This window comes from Schistocerca piceifrons, chromosome 6 (assembly GCF_021461385.2).
Source record: "Schistocerca piceifrons isolate TAMUIC-IGC-003096 chromosome 6, iqSchPice1.1, whole genome shotgun sequence".
NCBI lineage: Eukaryota > Metazoa > Arthropoda > Insecta > Orthoptera > Acrididae > Schistocerca > Schistocerca piceifrons.
This window is the reverse complement of record NC_060143.1, coordinates 254,895,590-254,917,667: the sequence shown is the minus strand read 5'-3', so window position 1 is coordinate 254,917,667 and position 22,078 is coordinate 254,895,590. Positions and strand designations below refer to the sequence as shown.

General features: G+C 38.4%; 1 protein-coding gene across 1 annotated transcript in view; it reads left to right on the top strand.

Annotated features, from left to right (window-relative positions):
* Positions 1–16,684, top strand: part of LOC124802744 (glutamate dehydrogenase, mitochondrial) — a 187,173-nt gene extending 170,489 nt beyond the window's left edge. Inside the window, exons 8-9 of the mRNA XM_047263727.1 lie at positions 2,832–2,986; positions 15,536–16,684. Of these exons, the coding sequence (XP_047119683.1) occupies positions 2,832–2,986; positions 15,536–15,652 (272 nt within the window). The 3' untranslated portion in view covers positions 15,653–16,684. The remainder of the gene's footprint in view (positions 1–2,831; positions 2,987–15,535) is intronic.
* The last annotated feature ends 5,394 nt before the right edge of the window (positions 16,685–22,078 follow it).

Below are 22,078 nucleotides of genomic sequence, written 5' to 3'. Positions count from 1 at the left end.
AACTTCAGTTGGAAGAACAGAACGTGGCTTCTGGAGAAAGTCATATTATGGACATGTAAGTATTGCATGCAACAATAACCAGTATGTACCCGGGTGAAGGATCTATCATGGTTTTCACTGCTTGAACAGTCAGTGTCAACTAAAGTTAATGTAAAACTAGAATGCACCTGGCTATATGACTTACTATTTACCATTGTTTATTCTTTGACTTCATCTTGTCACTGTTTCATCTCTGACATTATATTATGGTGGATATTGTGAAAACATGTTTTTATTGAGAGGAAGATACATTGCTGAGGATAGCAGACAGTCTTTACACAAGCAGTGATGTAAGTGCAAAATTTTCAATTCTTTTTGTGAGGAAAATGTGTGTGTTAAGAATTAAATTAACAAACTCCCAGAAGCTGTGAGTTAGTTCAACTCAGTTTGACACAGATTTGGGATATCTGGTTTGAAAATGACTCCACCTTTCAAAGGTGTTTATTTTTTTGGCAGTGGCTTTCTATAAACAGTCCAAACTTAAAACTACCACTGTTGACATATCTGCATGGACTGCATCTGTAAATGATGCAGCTAATCTAACAACAAAAAAGGAATTAAACTCCGTGTTAAACACAAAACATCTGCACAACATAACTGAATCTGAACCTGCTAGTTCTGCTGTTTTACTGTTTTCAGACAATCTATCTGAGCAGAAGTTCAGATTCATCCAATTTCGTGATTTTTATCATGCAACAATAAGCAGTGCAAGAGAAAACATATTATTGAAATTAATGGCATTGGTGAGGTTAAGTTACCAACTGATGGAACACCAGGCCAAATGTTTCAGAAGAAGTAGTACATGAGAAAGCAAACACCTGATACTGAAAAATGGCTCATAATATTTGGAAACCAGTCAGGATACAAGGGAAACCATACATATTGACAAAAGAAGTGCAGCAGCTGAGTAAGAGATTCAAACAACCATGTAAATGTTGCAGAAAAGGCTTCGAGAAATTTTATGGACAAGAATAGGAAAACATTTGTATGCAGTTTTATAAACCGTTGAGCAAGGCACAAAATCGGCAGATGGCATGCTCTTCACTGGAATACCCTAAGAAAACTGTTCTTGAAAGAGAAGGGAATACTCCAACTGCAACTTTTCAAGAAAATACTTCCTGCTAAAATCTAGCATAGACTTAGTTCAGGTACAACAGATATTGTATATAAATACATTAACTTCGACCTTAATGAAAGTTTAAATCAGTATCGAAAAGAAACCTACTAGTAATTGACAGAGTAATGTAGCTGCATTGATTAAAAAAAATAAATCTACTCACCAAGCAGTGGCAGGAGAATGCCTACACGAGAAAAGATTTCATTTACGCAAGCTTACGGAGCTGGAGTAGATTGTGATACACACAGTGATGATTCCAAATGGAGAATATCATCAGCAATTATAACATACAACATTATCGTATATTGGTTTCTCTTTGTATCAGCATATAGGGATAAGACTGAAATGTAGAACATGCACAGATTTTAATTAGCCAAATACCTGCATTTATTGCATTATTAAAACAGTAAAAATGGACACATTTTGTACTGCAATATTAGTCATAAAAAACAGCCAATGTATGAAAATCTTGAATGCTTGGTACTCTGCATTTCTCAGATATTTATTAAGATGTATTCTATACATTATGAGTTGCACTAGCAATGTTTTATTTGTCAAAACCAATTTTTGAGATTATGATCCATCAGAGGAACAGACAAGTGTAAGTGCATATTTTACTACAAAGTAAAATATTTTTAGTGCAGCTCATGGTGTATAGAGGATGTCTTTTAATCAGTGTATTAAAGTTACTGGAACTAAATCAATAAAAAACAGTGTCACGAAAGTTCTAATTAAGGTAAGTCTTAAAGAATTTTTAGGAAGTACAGATTCTAACATTTATAATAAATTTTATTAGTGTCAAATGTGAAGCTGCAGAATAAAGTGCTAACAGTGTTAATGGCACTGAGACTTTTCTCTAAATGTCAACACTCAGTCCTGACAAGTGATATCTTTGAAATGATTGTTCTTCCATTAAGCCACTTAGAGTGAAAGGTGTGTGTGTGTGTGTGTGTGTGTGTGTGTGTGTGTGTGTGTGTGTGTGTGTGTGTGTGCGCGCGTGTGAGAGAGAGATCCAAATCTGCTGGTGGGGCACTGTCAGCCATTCAGAATGTAGCGAAGCAAATAGTGATTGCGAAATGCATAAATTTATATTCACAATGTGAGTGGTGATCTGTCCCTTCTATATCACACCATGATGGTTGCTCTGTGATACTGTGTGTGTGTGTGTGTGTGTGTGTGTGTGTGTGTGTGTGTGTGTGTGAGAGAGATCCAAATCTGCTGGTGGGGCAGTCAGCCATTCAGAATGTAGCGAAGCAAATAGTGATTGCGAAATGCATAAATTTATATTCACAATGTGAGTGGTGATCTGTCCCTTCTATATCACACCATGATGGTTGCTCTGTGATCCTGTTTATGCTTAACATATGTCTGTAAATGATTGGTGGAAGTACTGAATGCAGTGGCACAGTGCTTAGTGTATTGGACTTTGTCAGGAGGGGCAGGTTTCAAAACCCTCTCCAGCCATTCTGATTCAGATTTACTGTGGATTCCCAAAATCTATCATGGTGAATGCTGGGGTAGTTCTCTAGTTGTTGACTAGGATTTAACAACCAATCTTCTTACTTTCCTACTTTCCTTCTTTCTTTTGTAGTTAGGGTTCATTTATTTTTGCAGCACATCTTGAAGTACAGAAAGATGGTGTGCCTCTGTAAAACCATTAAAATTGTTGTTACAGAATCTGTACAAGAATCTCTAGAGCGAAGATTTGGCAGAGTGGGTGGCAGAATACCTGTTACACCTTCTGAAGCATTCCAGAAGAGAATCTCCGGTGCTTCTGAAAAGGACATTGTACATTCTGGCCTGGACTACACAATGGAAAGATCAGCAAGGGTAAGATCTGGTCACTTTGTTTATGAAATAGGTAGAATCTGAACAGATAAGAAAAATATTATCCTTATCTGCATCTGCAGATATTAGTTTTGTGAAGCAATTTAACCCATCACTGCTCTGATAGCACATGTGCTTGGCCTGAATTTGTGTCTACTGAAATCCGCACTCAGCTTTGATGCAAATTAAGGCTGGACACAGAGGATGTCTCATATCTTTTGGGTCAAGTTGAAACAGGTGATAGTGAGTCCACAACTGATTGTATTGAGATAGGGAACAATTGTCAGAAATGCATATTAATTGTGTTACGGGCAGATACAACGTACATTACATAATAACAACATAGCTTGTAGTAATTGTGAAAGTTATGACCATCAGTCTCGATGCCTGTATTGCAATGGCACATGCAGTTCTGCCACACTCTAGCAGAGATCTCAGGTGTCTGTGGTACACTGGAACAAGCAGCAGGTTATAAAAAGCGTACAACCTGACCACCAGATAGACATAATGTTCACATTCTTAGCTCATAACACATGTATCATGTAAGGACCAAATGCATTGCACTAGTGCATTAACCTGTGCCATACTCACACCACTATCCTTGGTGTCAGTTGTCTATTGTGTCGGACAGCCTGTGATGTGTCAGTGATGAGGTGTGTTACTGTATATAGTGTGTGACGTGTAGTCAAAGGTGGAACATTGCTTGTAAAGAGATTTGGCAGATGTGCATGCATTTAGTGTACTTTGCAGTGGCATGTAGTGTCTGTAATGCAGCACAAATGTATGAAGAATGCTTTCCCAACAGGTGCCATTTTAATTGGAAGAAGTTTGTCTCCTTGGATACCAACTTATAAGAGATTGGGTCGTTCATGCCACAGTCGGCCAAGGTTCCCGCCAAAGACATGTCTGAGCACCAGACTTTGAGGAAATGGTGTTGGATTATGTGGCTAGCCATAAAGCAGTAAGCACCCACAAACTTGTCCGTGAAACACTCACTTGGAAGGATATAGTGTGGAGAGTGCTGGTGGAACATGTATTACCCCCTATCATAAAGTACATGTGACAGCACAGGGACCAATGGATTTTGAGTTCCACATTTCCTTCTGTCAATGAATAATACATTGCAGTGCTGTGGTGTTGAACTTCGTAGAGCTTGAATTCTTTGTGGATGAGGTCTTATTCACCCAGCCATGTCTGGAGTGAAAACACTCCCCATGCCATCTACATCAGTAACCACAAGAAATAATTTTTTGTCACTGTATTGGTGGGTAATGTCAAAGATCACCTAATAAAACCATATTTGCTGACCCCCTGTTTGACTGGCTCACATTACCTGGTGATTTTGCGAGACATGCCACAATTATTCACGGAGACTGTACCACTTGATGTCTGTGAAAGGATTTAGTTTGAACACAGTGGTGCACCAGCCCATTTCAGTGCTAATATTCACAAGCACCTGAACAACATGTACCCTCATCATTGGTTTGGAAGGGGAGGTTCAGTCCCATAACCAGCGTGATTGTTGGATCTCTCATCTCTGGACTTCTTCGTCTACGCTTACATCAAGACGTTGGTGCGTAAAACCCACATAGGTATGGATGAAGACCTGCTGCCTGTCGTACAGTATAACGGACACCAGGGATGTATGACTACTTAATGTGCCTTTGCCTTGCATGCATTGAGATTGACAGTTGTCACTTTGAACAGTTACTATGAGCTATGTTGTCATGCAGTATACTCTGTGTTTGTCTGTAACACTGTTTTCCCTGTTGTTGTTGTTGTTGTTTTGGTCTTCAGTCCTGAGACTGGTTTGATGCAGCTCTCCATGCTACTCTATCCTGTGCAAGCTTCTTCGTCTCCCAGTAACAACTGCAACCTACATCCTTCTGAATCTGCTTAGTGTATTCATCTCTTGGTCTCCCTCTACGATTTTTACCCTCCACGCTGCCCTCCAATGCTAAATTTGTGACCTCTTGATGCCTCAGAACATGTCTTACCAACCGGTCCCTTCTTCTTGTCAAGTTGTGCCACAAACTCCTGGTGTCCCCAATTCTATTCAATACCTCCTCATTGGTTATGTGATCTACCCATCTAATGTTCAGCATTCTTCTGTAGCACCACATTTCGAAAGCTTCTATTCTCTTCTTGTCCAAACTATTTATCGTCCATGTTTCACTTCCATACATGGCTACACTCCATACAAATACTTTCAGAAATGACTTCCTCACACTTAAATCTATACTCGATGTTAACAAATTTCTCTTCTTCAGAAATGCCTTCCTTGCCATTGCCAGTCTACATTTTATATCCTCTCTACTTCGACCATCATCAGTTATTTTGCTCCCCAAACAGCAAAAGGCCTGTACTACTTTAAGTGTCTCATTTCCTAATCTAATTCCCTCAGCATCACCCGACTTAATTAGATTACATTCCATTATCCTCATTTTGCTTTTGTTGATGTTCATCTTAAATCCTCCTTTAAAGACACTATCCATTCCGTTCAACTGCTCTTCCAAGTCCGTTGCTGTCTCTGACAGAATTACAATGTCACTGCCGAACCTCAAAGTTTTTGTTTCTTCTCCATGGATTTTAATACCTACTCCAAATTTTTCTTTTGTTTCCTTTAGTGCTTGCTCAATATACAGATTGAATAACATCGGGGAGAGGCTACACCCTGTCTCACTCCCTTCCCAACCACTGCTTCCCTTTCGTGCCCCTCGACTCTTATAACTGCCATCTGGTTTCTGTACAAATTGTAAATAGCCTTTCGCTCCCTATATTTTACCCCTGCCACCTTTAGAATTTGAAAGAGAGTATTCCAGTCAACATTGTCGAAAGCTTTCTCTAAGTCTACAAATGCAAAAAACGTAGGCCTGCCTTTCCTTAATCTTTCTTCTAAGATAAGACGTAGGTTCAGTATTGCCTCACGTGTTCCAATATTTCTACGGAATCCAAACCGATCTTCCCCAAGGTCGGCTTCTACTAGTTTTTCCATTCGTCTGTAAAGAATTCGCGTTAGTATTTTGCAGCTGTGACTTATTAAACTGATAGTTCGATAATTTTGACATCTGTCAACACCCGCTTTCTTTGAGATTGGAATTATTATATTCTTCTTGAAGTCTGAGGGAATTTTGCCTGTCTCATATATCTTGCTCACCAGATGGTAGAGTTTTGTCAGGACTGGATCTCCCAAGACTGTCAGTAGTTCTAATGGAATGTTGTCTACACCCGGGGCCTTGTTTCGACTCAGGTCTTTCAGTGCTCTGTCAAATTCTTCACGCAGTTTCGTATCTCCCATTTCATCTTCATCTACATCCTCTTCCATTTCCATAATATTGTCCTCAAGTACATCGCCCTTGTATAAACCCTCTATATACTCCTTCCACCTTTCTACTTTCCCTTCTTTGCTTAGAACTGGGTTTCCATCTGAGCTCATGATATTCATACAAGTTGTTCTCTTTCCTCCAAAGGTCTCTTTAATTTTCCTGTAGGCAGTGTCTATCTTACCCCTACTCAGATAAGCCTCTACATCCTTAAATTTGTCCTCTAGCCATCCCTGCTTAGCCATTTTGCACTTCCTGTCGATCTCATTTTTGAGACGTTTGTAGTCCTTTTTGCCTGCTTCATTTACTGCATTTTCATATTTTCTCCTTTCATCAATTAAATTCAATATTTCTTTTGTTCAATTGTTACCTTATGCTCTCCGTGAAACTCTGTACAACCTCTGGTTTAGTCAGTTTATCCAGGTCCATTCTTCTTAAATTTCCACCTTTTTGCAGTTTCTTCAGTTTTAATCTACAGTTCATAACCAATAGATTGTGGTCAGCGTCCACATCTGCCCCTGGAAATGTCTTACAATTTAAAACCTAGTTCCTAAATCTCTGTCTTACCATTATATTATCTATCTGAAACCTGTCAGTATCTCCAGGCATCTTCCATGTATACAACCTTCTTTTATGATTCTTGATCAAAGTGTTAGCTATGACTAAGTTGTCCTCTGTGCAAAATTTTACCAGGCAGCTTCCTCTTTCATTTCTCCCCCCCCCCCCCCCCCAGTCCATATTCACCTACTATGTTTCCTTCTCTCACTTTTCCTACTACCGAATTCCAGTCACCCATGACTATTAAATTTTCGTCTCCCTTCACAACCTGAATAATTTCTTTTATCTCATCATACATTTCTTCAATTTCTTCATCATCTTCAGAGCTAGTTGGCGTATAAACTTGTACTACTGTAGTAGGCGTGGGCTTCGTGTCTATCTTGGCCACAATAATGCGTTCACTATGCTCTTTGTAGTAGCTTACCCACACTCCTATTTTTTTTTATTCATTATTAAACCTACTCCTACATTACCCCTATTTGATTTTGTATTTATAACCCTGTATTCGCCTGACCAAAAGTCTTGTTCCTCCTGCCACCGAACTTCACTAATTCCCACTATATCTAACTTTAACCTATCGATTTCCCTTTTTAAATTTCCTACCCTACCTGCCTGATTAAGGGATCTGACATTCCACGCTCTGATCCATAGAACACCAGTTTTCTTTCTCACTGTTTTCCCTATCTCAATATAATCGGTTGTGGACCTGCTATTACCTCTTTCAGCTAGACCCAAAAGGTTTGACACACACTGTGTTTCGATGACAGACATACCAAATTTAAACTCTTTGGTTTATGCTTATAAGGGCAGCACATAATGTATTGGTTTCTTATGTATGTAGAAAACCATTAGATGAGAAGAAATTGCATACCAAATTTTTAACATTTAACATACGGTCCTCTTAATTTTGAAACACACTGTTCTAGCTTGTGGAGTGTAGTCAGTCCCTGTAAACAAAGGGCTGGCACACGAAGGAGCATTGCCACTTGATGTGAACAATCAAATGGACCAGCCAGTGGAATCTGACGATCTGGACTGCGTCTTACACTTGTAGTATACTTGTAGTGACCCCCGACACCTGAATGCAATAGCTGCAGTGAGCTCTCCAGAGTGCTCTTGCTTAGTGACCAGCGGGAAGTGAAATGAAGTACCAGTTTTTTGTCCAGAGCAAAACAAGCCACTATCTTTGATTTACTCTTTGCCACAAAATACATAGCCAATTTTTGTCCAAATAGGTGATTTCAAATTGATTTTTTGTAACTAGGTGTGTGAAATCACTTAGTTTCACCTTACATGAAATTATGTTCATGGTGTTCAGTTTATTAGAATACTCTCACTAATGTTCACTCACACACTCATTCAGTTGTCACTGTCACTGCAAATAATTAACTGAAGGCAAGAGAATCTTGCATCTTGCATCTCGCACATCTCCGGAAGTCTGTAACCATGGCTGTCATTGAGAAAGTGCTTCAAAGACTGGGCAGAAGTTATCTTTGGGGCAAAGTGCAGTCACTAGTTGCAGGTCCCTTGGGTGCATTAAAGCGACAGCCAGATAAGAATGGAACTGGACTTTGACTTTACATGGGCCTTGCAAACATTTCAAGAAAGCCTGCAAACTTCAAATTTTTAGCTAAAATTACAACAGATTTACAGTGTCATTTCATGAAATCTCATTCATTGACTGCAGGTCACACAATTTGATGAAATGCGTATAATGAGATTGATACTGTCCTTTAACTTTCAACTACAATGCAGTTTTCACAAGCTGCGACATCATCGCGAAAGAACACACTGACCCGTATATGTAAAAAGTTTCCTTTAATTTACGTTTATGGCCACAATCTTTTTTGTTTAACAGATTAGCAGTTTTTATGAAACAGATCTGATGATGGACATTAAAGACCAAAACCGGTAATCTGTTAAACAAAAAAGATTGTGACCTTAGACGTAAATTAAAGGAAACTTATTACAAAGCAGTTTTTGTTGAAGATATCCACCGACAATCTGTGGATATCTGCAACTGCAAATGTTTTATCAGCAAGGTAACAATTAATGTGGATATTTGTGGATATATGTGCAGGTACCTGCATCTGCACAGACCTCTTGAAATAGGGCTTACAGACACATTGTTGTTTGCTATCAGTGTATCGGGAATTTCTTTGAAGTCACCCAAGCTAAAAGCTCTTGGTATAATGTTTAAACTTAAATTTTATTATTATTATTTCATCGCTCTCCAATATCATGTAACTTCATTCAGACTCAAATCATAGTGAATATAACTGTGGTATTAGATGTGTCATTCAGTTTTTACATTAACAGGAAGAAAAGTATCTTTTGATAATGTTGGCCAGTTTTATTTCTGGTCCACAACCGTTATACTCTTTGGGAATGTGTTATGGCTTGAATGGCATATCTCTAGCATGTTTGTTTGTTTATTTATTTATTTATTTATTTTCGTTACAGCCATTGATGGGCTATGTTTACACAATTTCCCTCACTTTCTAAAGTTCTCTTCCTTCCTCTTTCACCAGTACTCCTTCATCTGATGGCTCATTCGTGCATTTTCTTCGGCCGAGAATACCTGTTCTTCCTTGTTTTCTCCTCGAAAATTCCTTCACCTCCACAACCTTTTTCCTAAAGATCTGCCTGTTCACAATTTCTTCTTATGTGATCCCACATTTTTCTAGATCCCAGTGCACTTCTTTCGGAAGTTGTCCTCAAAGAGAAGAATCTTGGTAGCGAGCCTCTCTGACTTCATTCTTTTAGTATGTCCATAGAAAGACAGTCTTCTTTTCTTCATTTTGGTGGTGATATTTTCAAATTGTTGATAAAGTTCTTGATTTGATCTTAGGCGGAACGTAGAGTCATTTGATATTTTTCTGGGCCCAAGAATATTTCTCAGGAATTTCCTTTCTTTCTTTTCCAAGTCTGAAAGTCTCTTCCTGGCTATTGTCTCAGGTTTGATGACTGTGCTGTAGTGTCAGAATTTGGCGTGATATGAGTGTGATTTAGACTTGTATGTGTTCTGACACAATCTGAATGCTATTTCCATTTTTCTTGCCCATTCTTCAATTGCTGCCTTTTTATTGTTTGGAGTCAAAATCTCTCCTAGGTACTTGACAATCTGAGCTCTTTTGATGTCGCCATACTTGGTCCTCATTGTACAGACTGGATCAGTGGCATTTATGTTCATATATTGTGTCATCTCAAAAGATATTTGCAATCCTGCCTTCACTGCTGTTTCCTTGAGGACTTCATCTGATTAGATGCAATTTGCAGATTGTCTGCAAAAAACACTATATCATGTGCAAACTCAAAGCATTCAAATGCAATCCCAGACTGTTTGCGGCCTAGCCTGACTCCATTTCTTTTCGCCACTCCCTGATAACGTTTTATAAAACACTGTTGAACAAGATCGGAAAGTTCTGTCAGTTGCATGGTAACTGACACTATTTCTTTTAAAGTTGCATAACAAGTAGTAATGTACTTAAAATAGGACCTCAGTGTTTACAGATGAAGGTAAGTATTTTGTTTAAAAATACCCCTGTAAACAAATAAACACTGAGGTAACAGTAGATGATGCACTGTGGCTATGTAGTAAAACTGAGGAGGTAATGGCTTCTTTCAGGGTAGCAGAGCAGTCTTCATAATTTACTTGATCAAATTTATCTGGCATGAGTGAATTATGCAATGTACTGGTAGTTCACAAATACAGTGTACAGATGAAGTTACTCTAAATTTCCACCTCTTGTGGATTCTGTTCTTTATAAGCCTGCAAAATTAACACTGAAATGAAGAGGGGTCTCCCTTGTGCATCAGATAAATGTTTTGACACACTCGTGAGGACACATCTCCCAGCAGAACAGATAGTGTTTTCTCTGAAAGTGTGGTATGTTTCCATCATTTTGATTTGCAGCTCCTTGTATTGGCCGTGTTTGCAGTTAAAATTGTTGGATGTGAGATCTGCCAGTTATGCAAAACACAGTTTTTCTCAGTACCCAAACATGTTTCGGCACCACTGTGCCATCATCAGTGGGTTTTCATTTTTATTTATTCTGCAATGTGAACATTTTTGTTAAATGACTATAAAATTATGTGCATTTTTAGTTCAAACAACAGATTGTTTCTTTTTGTAAATACCTTTTACATTTGATGTGCATGAATTTTCTGGATCACTTGTGTATTAATTACTACAGGTAGCTTGTCATCTGCAACCAACCGATGTTGAAGAGAAAGTTTTGTGCTGGGAGTTAACCGATCTTCTAGAATGTAATTCAGTTTTTCGCTATGTTTTCGTGCCTACATTCATTTTTACTTAAGTTTTCATGTGGCAAGCACTTCCATTCTCCGCATGATGGTGAGGTGTTGTGATGCACACATAACTATAACAAGTATTTTCCACAAATAACATAGTAAAACACTCTTCACGTTGCCAGAACACAGTGTGAATGTGGCTTTTTGTTCACCAGAGAGTTCGGCGCCAAATATGAATTTTTTAATTTGTTTTATCTTTGTGTGTGTGTGTGTGTGTGTGTGTGTGTGTGTGTGTGTGTGTGTGTGTTAAATAGTGTGCCCTTGCAGAGTGTAGTGTATTCGTTTAAGACCTGTTTTCCTCTGCATGGGCACACTATTTAACACATAAAAGGAACTTTACCAATAAAAACAGCACAGACAGATAGTCAACACACACACACACACACACACACACACACACACACACACACACACATAAAATGCAAACAAAATTCAAATTTGGCGCAGAACTCACTGGTGCACAAATGAACACTGACTGGGCTGGGACACACAAAAAATCACAATCACACTGTGTTCTGGTGAAGTGAAGAGTGTTTTATTATGTTATTTGTGAAAAATATTTGTTGTAGCTATGTGTGCATCACAACACCTCTGCATCATGCGGAGAATGGAAGTGCTTGCCACACGAAGATGTAAGTAAAAATGAATGTAGGCACAGAAACATTGCGAAAAACTGAATTACATTCTAGAAGATAGGTTAACCCCCAGCAAAAAACTTTCTCATCAACATCGGTTGGTTGCAGATGACAAGCTACCTGTAGTAATTAATACACAAGTGATCCAGAAAATTCATGCACACCAAATGTAAAAGGTATTTACAAAAAGAAACAATCTGTTGTTTGAACTAAAAATGCACATAATTTTATAGTCATTTAACAAAAATGTTCACATTGCAGAATAAATAAAAGCGAAAACCCACTGATAATGGCACAGTGGTGCCGAAACATGTTTGGGTACTGAGAGAAACGTTGTTTTGCATAACTGGTAGACCTCACATCCAACAATATAGTAAGTTTCTCCATTGAGCCTGGGTATATGAACAACAGGCACAGTCAGTCACCAACAATGCCAGCCGAAACATTGGCAGGTAATGTTTGTTGATGATATATTTATTTATTTTATGTGATGATGTGATTGCAGACTTTTGTGAGGATTCTTGATAGCCTGTACATGCTGATTCTGAAAATTTACAATCTGATCCCGTAGAAATGAAGCCTCATCTTTGAACAGCACATTTGCACTAAGATGGTGGTTGATACATTATTGAGTGTACCTGTTCAGGAAAGCCAGCTGTTGACAGTGTCTGGACACCTGTGTGTGGTATGGATACAGCAGGTTCTCGTGTAGCACTCTCCGGTCAGTCATGTGGTCAACATTACTTGTTGCCACTAATTCTTACACTGATAAAAGGGTTGTCATCAGTTGCATGCAGTTTCTCCTCCAGTTGGTGATGGTCTCATTCTTCTAGCCCTCCCGCACTTGCAAGTACAGTAGTAGGCTTAAATGTCCCATGCTATTAAGAAAATGATCATTTGCTTCAAAAGTTCTCGTCTGTGGGCACCATCATCATGGTACAATACAAACAGTGAGTGCCATGCCTATAACCAACTGCTAATCTGTACAGCAAATGGCTATCTGCCAACTCTGAATTGAGTATACTTCCATCGCACTCAATGGAAACAAAATTCACACTGATCACCAAACACTTGATGCTATGTGGTTTATGGTAGTAGGGCAATGAGGTTAGTCACTTGTCAAGACAAGTGGTAAAGTGAGTCACTTGCTGGCATTACTTACATTCTGGTGGAACAATAAACACTAGTGGGTATGTGTTTCCTGTGATCAATGTGATTATGAAGAGAATTAAGAAATGGCCTTAACAGGGAAATAAACCATTTCTGGATCTGTATCCATACAGCACATTTCATTTGTCTGTGTGCAACAAATGTTTTTTTAAAGTTTCACCATCCCTTTCGTCACGTCATGTTTTTCTGTAGAAATTGCAAAAGAGAGAGCTACATGTTGCCTGAATGTGATGATGGCTACAAAAATCTTATTCTTCTTGTACCTTGTAGGTACAGCTGAAGGCTAGCAAAAGTTTTTAGTGAAAGTTTAATTTTATGTAAGGTATAAGAGTAAATCTCTCTGAACAAACATACTATAATGGGTGTCATACATTTCATGGGATAGCAAGGAATTATTGCTATTAGAAGTTTTGGGTGGTGAAGTTCTAACTGCTTATGGGAAAGTTGGTATCTGCCTGTGCATGTGCTCAAACCAACAACTAAAGCTGCTCTTATCAGTACTGATAAAGTAGTTGTCATAATGGAACTCCACATTTGGAAAAAGAACAGTAGCAAACAGATTCATCTTACAGTTTCTGTCCCCATATTGAACATTACTTGGGCCTAACTGCATTTGTAATTCATCATTGTGAGCGGTCAAATTAAAATCGAGAACCTTCGTTGTCTTTGACCTGACCAGTTTTCACAAATGGTTAGTCGGCTACACTTTCAGAGACTTCATACAGATAAAGACTTTCTAAAGTGATGAATGATGGCTGAGTGTGGCTGACAAGACACTTCCAAGCCACAAATCAAAGCAGGTCAAAACATATTTTCTAAGAAGGTGGAGATGATACGCAAATTACAGTCCTTATCCACATTATTAGATAAACCTAGAGTTTTTAACATAATAGGAGCTCAGGAGGTATAAAAAAAATCATTTTGATCAGTCTACATGAATTGTTTAAGTTGTTAAAACATTAGTTTATTAATAACTGATAAATCACACAGTATTAATGTTAATTGTTGTTGTTGTTTCTTAAAAAATGTCCATTAAGCAGAACTAAGCCTAGCTTCTTAATACTTCATCACACTGCATTTAGCAGCTATTTATGCTTCAACTTGCCTTGGCATACTGTTAAGCCTGCCTTGTATGGTGTCATGCATCTGTGGGTGATGATATCAGACTTGAATAGTCTTTTCAGTGAGATGGACTTTTGTAGTGATTGTTTCCTTTGAATAATCTTTTCACCGGCTCCCAAATATTTTTAATTGGGTTCATCTCAGGCAAATTTCCTGACCAGAGTAACAAAGGGAAATTTTCTTTCTACAAAAAGGTTTTTACTGGTCATGCCGTGTGGCATGGAGCCCTGCCCTGCATGCACACAAATGATTCTCCTTTAAGGAACCATCATTTATTTTAGATAATAACCTCCTCCTTAATGCCTCATTGTAGTGGTTTTGCTGCATTATTCCCTCAACCAAGCACAAACATCCAGTGACACACCACACCATATCATGAGTTTGGTAGGATGTTCCACAGTCTGCACAATAGTTGGGAAGGTACTTTTCACCAGGGCGCTTTTGTACAAACTGAAATTTATTCACCAAAATTTCAGATGTGGGCTCATCACTAAAGCAATCCTGAAACAAAATGAAAAACCCATGATGATTTGCTGTAGGATTGGCCTTGAATGCAAAAAATTTATCACCACTGTATACTGTAGAATTTAAATGATACCGATTTCCAGAAGCCCAAATCTCAATATTTGTGCCCCTTCGTCCATGCAAGATTTTCCGACATCACAGCAGCAGTTAATTTTGATTTTCGGGCAGGCCTACAAGCCTTGAAGTTCATTTATGAAAGTTTGCATCTTTACAGTTCTTTCAGATGTTGTAGTCCTGTTTCATTTCAATTTCTTTTGCACAAGCAAAGGAGAAGGAAAAAGAAGTCTATTCCAGGCCATTGATGTTACCAGGATAATCATGTCATTGCTGGCTTTGTAATGGAGCCACACCTGCTAACATTTATTGTTGATTGAGGAGAATTAGCAACTTAATTAGCTGATAGGTGTCTGACAGGTGTTTGGGCAAATGTAGTTAATTGAGAATGTGATGTAGTGCATCTTGAACACACAGTAGATAGTTCATGTAACACTTGTTGATCATATGAATACTCAGTATTTTGTGCAGCAAAATCTGTGGCGTGTACCTACAAGTATTTCGTTGCAAATGGTTAGCTTAATTTCACTTGGTCACAGTTATTTGTAATGATCTTTTTCCTACTGTCCCAAATTGTTCAGAACCACCATCACTACTGTTGAAAAGCTGCACAGCACCATAAGTGAATAGTGGAAATTTACAGTACACATTGTTAGAAATTTGATAATTTATCATTACAGTTGTTTGTTGTTAATTAAAACAAAAAAATCTCCTCCTACAGCCTCTTAAATTTTATAAATGTCATTCATTTACTCCCTGTAGACATGTAACTATTAATATTTGTCTAAGAAATTAGTGTAGTTATTAGTGCTGTGTGACAACGTTTTTAAAAATAATTTTTTTTCTTTCAGGCTATCATGAAAACTGCCATGAAGTACAATTTGGGGCTTGACTTAAGAACTGCAGCATATGTAAATTCAATAGAAAAAATATTTACAACTTACAAGGAGGCTGGTTTGGCTTTCTAGAAAGCAAGTTCTTTCATCATGCCATCCATCATTTTATAAAGACAAATAGTCCTGTAGCTGAGAATATGTTTGGAAGCATTCCAGTCTTCAGTTTTACACAACCTTCTGTATTGGAAGGTGAAGATGATTCTGAATGGAAATATAAGGAAAAATGGAATCTTTACTTTCAATTCTCAGAATTTTAGAGAAATGCATTTTCTGGATGTAATATCATCATCTTTAGTTAAGAACATTTCAATTTAGAAATTCTGACCATTAACTGTACTTAAAATAGTAAGATATTAATCTTACTAAATATAAGATATTCTTAGACCTGCCCATATAGCACATAATATAACAATGCATATTATTGTATTTTTCACTTCATGTACTGAATGCTTATATTTCATTTCTGTAATGATATTATGTCCATCTCGATTTGATATTTTTTGAGAGAAGAACATATTCACAATGTCCTGGTTTTTGTTTTGTCCACAGGATCACACTAATTGATAACTATGTAATTTGGTAATGTTCTTGCTCTGTGATACTGTCTTGTGTAAATGTGCTTTGAGCCACATTCTAACTTGTGTTTAACATAAGTCCCTGCCGACCTTGTGTTAATTTTACACGAAAAGCATTTAAATTTGCTATTAACTCTCCCATTACGCACTAATGAATATCTTTCTGTTGGTGTACAAATACCTCTCTGCTGATTAATATAATTTGATAAAAACTTTCAATTTGTGAAACATTTGTGTGTGTTATACAGAAGTTTCAGAGAAATATACACAGAGAAACTTTTAACTTTTTGATGACTGTAATGCAGTGCTGCAGGAAGTCAGTGTAACATATAATGAATGTGAAGCACTCAATAATCAGTATTTTTATTTTGTTCATGTGTTCACTGTGCTTCTCAGATGTGGCTATTGTCTTCTGTACTTTACACTTCATAAATATTTATAAGTACATATTTAAAAAAAATGCAGTTATTTGTTTCCACACTTTCATGTGATACCTAATAAAATAAAGAACTCTATTTTTATTTCTCTAGTTCAGTGAATTTTTCTATTATGCTTACAAAACATGCCTATTACTCAGAACAATATAGAATTTGTCTTTAATTAATGGGAAATTGTAGTTAGTATGAAACTGTACACCCTCCCCCCCCCCCAACTCCAGTGTGTGTGTGTGTGTGTGTGTGTGTGTGTGTGTGTGTGTGTGTGTGTTTCATTGTCTAAATGGAAAACAATGAACCTGAGACCCAAGACAGCTAGTACCTCTTGCCGGATGAAAGTTTAACAATTTCTTGTTCTAAGTGTGTGTTTCAAATTGACCAATTTTAGGAGAGAGTGTGTGATATGTATCACGCACCAGCAAACCCAGCAATGCTGAACAATGTAGGGAAACTGGATGTATGCCCTAATATGGGGTATCCCTGGCAATTGTCAGGATGCAAATTTTGGCTCCTCATTGCTTCTTTGCCCACATTGAAGGTATGGGACTTGAAACTTTTATAAATCGCATAGAATATGAGTGACAAGGACTCCACTCAGTTTTTGCCTTTTACTGTTAGGGCTTCCAAAATTTTCATGTGTGATACAATTACAAAACTTCATAATATACATCACCACATTTTTTGCATAATGTGGTAAGAGTATGAACTATTTTTCTGAACTAAAAGTTCATGAAATGGCAACATACAGTTTGCCATTTGAATGACACACTGATGGTAAATCACTTCCAACGTATTCCAGTGTCTGACCTTGAGTCTCACTTATTGTCACTGCGAGTGATATCGTGATAGGGAATTGAAATAGCTTGAAATGAATGGATAAATCAATGGGAATGATTGGTATATGGGGTATGAAAATGATCTCTTCAGCTGCTGAACATTTGAGGATAGTAGCTTCAGTCAAAATACCTCTCGTAGTTATAGTCTGCTAATGGGTAACATTACAGAACTTCAGTGGATTGAGACTTTGTAGTAGTATTACAGGAATGCCAACTTCAAGGCTCAAACTTTACAGCAGAAAGTCAACCGCATTCAGTGAATATAGAAATTCCTGTGGATATTGAACAGCATCTATGGTATCAACTGATTGGTATTCCTTCTGTTCTCATGTAACATTTTCCAAACTAATATTATTTCAGATAACTTAAAAAGTTTTGGTAGATTCAGGTTGCACAGTAGTATTGTGATTGGAATATAACAATTTGTCTAATGGATTATGCCCTGCTATCATAGATAACACTGACTGCAAGAAAGAAAACAAAACCACACCACACACTTCCACGGCACAGTGCAGCGCAACACAGCACAGCACAGCATAGCATTTTCTTTCTTGCAGTCAGTTTTAAAGGAAAACCTATACTTCGTTTAGAAAATATGACGTATTACTACAGCTACAAGTTACATGCTAGAGGAATGAAACAAAAGATTTAAAAGTGGCTATGGCAGCGTTAATGAATAAAATAGAGGAGAAGGTCCAAATATAAGCTAGCTAAGGTTTTTACATAGTACAATTTTTCTGTTAATGATTAAATTATTGCAGAAAGACTGGTATAGTACAATAATGTGTGCCCTGTAAAGTTATGGGGGATTGAAAAATTGAAAACCTTGTTCTTATTTTAAATAATTTTCAAAAACAAACACGAAAATGCCATCCCCCCGCCCTTTAACATGAAGGAAAGAAAATTTTTAAAAAAAGTTTGAAGTGCAAGTTTATTTGCAGCAATCACAAATATAAACTTCATTGTCCATCCCAGAACATGCAGTATGTGCCCACCTACTGCACTGGATACACTTATTCCAATTTTCTCCATTGGCATCCGCTGAAAATGGGCTGTCACAAATATGCACAATACATCTATCCCCGAAGACGTGCAGTCTTCATAAAGCTCAGCTCAAAATAACTGCTCTTATCGTCTTAGGTTAATCTCATCTTCATTAGATAATTCATCAGATGAATAAAGATCTACTTTATGTTTCTTCTGCACATTTTTTGTTTCTCTTACCTTCTTTATTTGAGTTTTGAATCTGCTTCAGTTTTTGATCAGGAAAAGTTAGCTGTCTCTTCCCCTTCAGTGACCAGCCCAAGGGTCCAAGGAACTTGTGAGCTCTTCTTTGTGTGGTGAACCTGTAATCTAGCAAGCTTTTAGATTTCCAACCTTGATTGGTGTTTCTTGCAATTATGGGTGGTGGGAAAGTGTTAAAAGGGCTAACAAGAGCCAAAGTTCCTGGTTCCGCATTCGATGAGAAAGGAATGAGCAGAGGAAATTCTGAAAATGTTCCTGACTGAGACGAGGATAACCAGGAATTTGATCATAGGCCTACCATAGGAGGTTCTGTGCTATCTCTCTGATGATCCTGGCTAGGGTTGGATGAGGTAAGACTTTCTTGTGTTGGTGCGGATGTGTTGGCAGCATTTGGTAGCACTTCAATAGAGTCAATCGGTTACAGTGTGTTAAAAGATTTTCTAGCTTCCGCTTGAGCAGCCAGATAATCAGTGTCAGTGAAGAGATGATTGTTCAAAGGATAAATCCTTGTTGCTTTGAAACTGTTATTGCAATTGGACCATTTTGAACTTGCAGAGAAGCTTTCCTGGACAGATCCATTACCACACGTGTTGCAACATGTTTCTGAGCTTACAACATATACTGTCTTCCTGGCTCACTTTAATAGGCCCGAAATGGTCCCATGAAAGTTTTATCGAGGTGCTGGAGCTTGTGTGTTCAGTGAGGTGGCAATGAAATGATGCAAATTTCATTTATCTGGGCGGTATCAATCACTCCATGGTGAAACATGGCTATAGTGTCCATCTAAAACAAGGAGAATTGGCGAATCTTCAGTTGGCTTAGCTGTCTCGATGAAGTGGCCAAACCACTCTGTAAAACCAGAAGTGTGGACTCGGCTGAAACATCCTGGAGGAGCACGTTTCATCAATTGGTCCGACATTCTAGCTACGGGAAAAAGAATGAGGAGTAAAAAAAGTCCAGATGCACTCATGCAAGCTGTGAATATTAGCCGAACCTCTTTCAGCAGAAGTAAGGGCTGCAATTTGGCACTTTCCATTTCTGCCAATTACTTCTGGTATTTTACTCTGCACAATACTGAAACCTGTCTCAGAAACGTCATATATGTGATCCAGTAGGTAGTGGTGTTTATTGTGTCTTCTAATAGCTCACAAAAAGGTATAACAATTTCTTTGTTGAAACCCAATGCTCTTGAGAAAGAAGTTCCGCAGAGCTTAAGAATTGATAAGCGAGATGAATGGTGATTCAGAAAAGATCTGCCCAACTCCTACCAGCTGCTTTAGTGGTGATAGGTGCATTAATGCCATTCCTCTATACTAAAACAAACATCATTAATTCAGATTGGATTAAGTATAACCAAAAAAACCTTGGTTCCATAGTCAACAAGTAAGAAACTATCTTGTCTTCCAGATGTGGTCCTAAAACAGAGGGCCTAACTGGCAGTAGCAGTTGGATTAAGATCTGTTTTCTTACTTAATCTTCAGGGTACAGTGAGGTACATGAGATACATCTTTGATTTTTGCAACCTTACCCATTTTCTTCGCCCTCATTGCAGTGATGGCTTCAGCCATCTTCAAATGGTCCCACATCTTCCTTTTGCCCTTGGCTTGGTATTTACACTTTTTACATGGCATCCTGAAAAACAAATCTTGAGTAGATTTCAACTAAAATTATTGGAATATAAACTGACCCAAATATGGGCTAGCTCATTATTAGATCCTTCATGGCAGCCCATATTTGGACCACACTATGGTTCCTGCAAAATGGCCCTAACAGTCATTATGAAATACACACAGAACAACAAAAACTGGGAAACAGATACTTTAATATATGAGGCACATCCAGAAAGTAAGTATCCCTATTCATTTTAAAACAAAAGACAATGTAGTTACATGAAAATATTTATTGGCAACAAGCACAGCAATGTTTGAGCTATTTTTTGACATCGTCACCAAGAGAATGGACACTTGTCGTACTGTGGGATCAACTTTAGGCCGGCCGTGGTGGCCGAGCGTTTCTAGGCGCTTCAGTCTGGAACCGCACGACCGCTACGGTTGCAGGTTCGAATCCTGCCTCGGGCATGGATGTGCGTGATGTCCTTTGGTTAGTTAGGTTTAAGTAGTTCTAAGTTCTAGGGGACTGATGACCTCAGATGTTAAGTCCCATAGTGCTCAGAGCCATTTGAACCATTTGATCAACTTTAGTGTTCCTGTGTCATAGAAGTCAGCTGCCTCTGAATGGAACCAGTGTGTGACATTTGTCTTCAGCTCCCCGTCATTGTCAAAACACTGGCTGGAGGACAGGAATTTTTTGAGGTGCAAGAAAAGACGGAAATCACTGGGAGCACGATCAACACTTTATGCCGGATGATCAAATAGGTCCCAGCCAAACTTCTGCAAAACAGTTCCTGTGTGCGGAGCCATAAGAGGACAAGCATTGTCATGGACCAGCACAACACTTGCAGCAAGCACTCCACACCTCTTGTCCTGAATGGCCCGTTGCAGTTTCTGCATTGTTTCACATTAATGGTCAGTGTTCACTATTTCACTTCTAGGCAGGAAGTCAATGAGCAGAATGCCCTTCCTGCCCCAGAACACCATGCACATTACTTTCTGCATCAACATGGTCTGTTTGAATTTCATCTTGACCAGAGATCCACTGTGACGCCAGTGCATTGAATACTGCTGGGTTTCTGGAGTCGAGTGAGAAATCCATGTCCCATTGCCCATGACAGTCCTGTTTAGGAACTTGTCGCTGTCATCGTGGTACCACTGTAGAAATACCAGTGCTGCTCCAAAGCATTTAGTTTTGTGGACAGTTTCAGGCAACAAGGGTCGCGATATCTGCGGAAAATGGCTGCTGAGCTGTGTAATCATGAAGCGAAGGTTCTCCAGGATGCGCTGCTACACCAGTTTGACAAGGTTACCCCCCTGTGCTCTTCAACATGGATACTTCGATGATCAGTGGAAAAAATCCTACATCAGAAACACATCTGTTTGGTCATGGTGTTCTGCTTGTAGACACAAAAGAGATGACTGTGAATTTTGATGGGCGCTATGTTTTGTGCATTAAGGACTGAATTCCACAGGCAGCAGGAGAATGAATAAGAGATTCCATTTCGGGGCACTACTGACACAGTACTGGCACCATGCGGGACCTGTCTGGCTGGCGTTTGATTGTCACGTCATAGATCTGTTATGCATGTACGATTGTCCTGGCTAAATACATCTGCTTTAAAGGAAACATCAGGAAATTCACTTTCTGGATGCACCTCATATCAGTAATACAGTTCTTTGAACGACTGCATGCAGAGCTAAATCAAATTCTAAGGAAAATGTCTAAATACTTAACTGTTGCTAGAGTGCAGGTCACAGGACCGAGGTTTTCTTTCACAAAATCTCACTGTAGTCA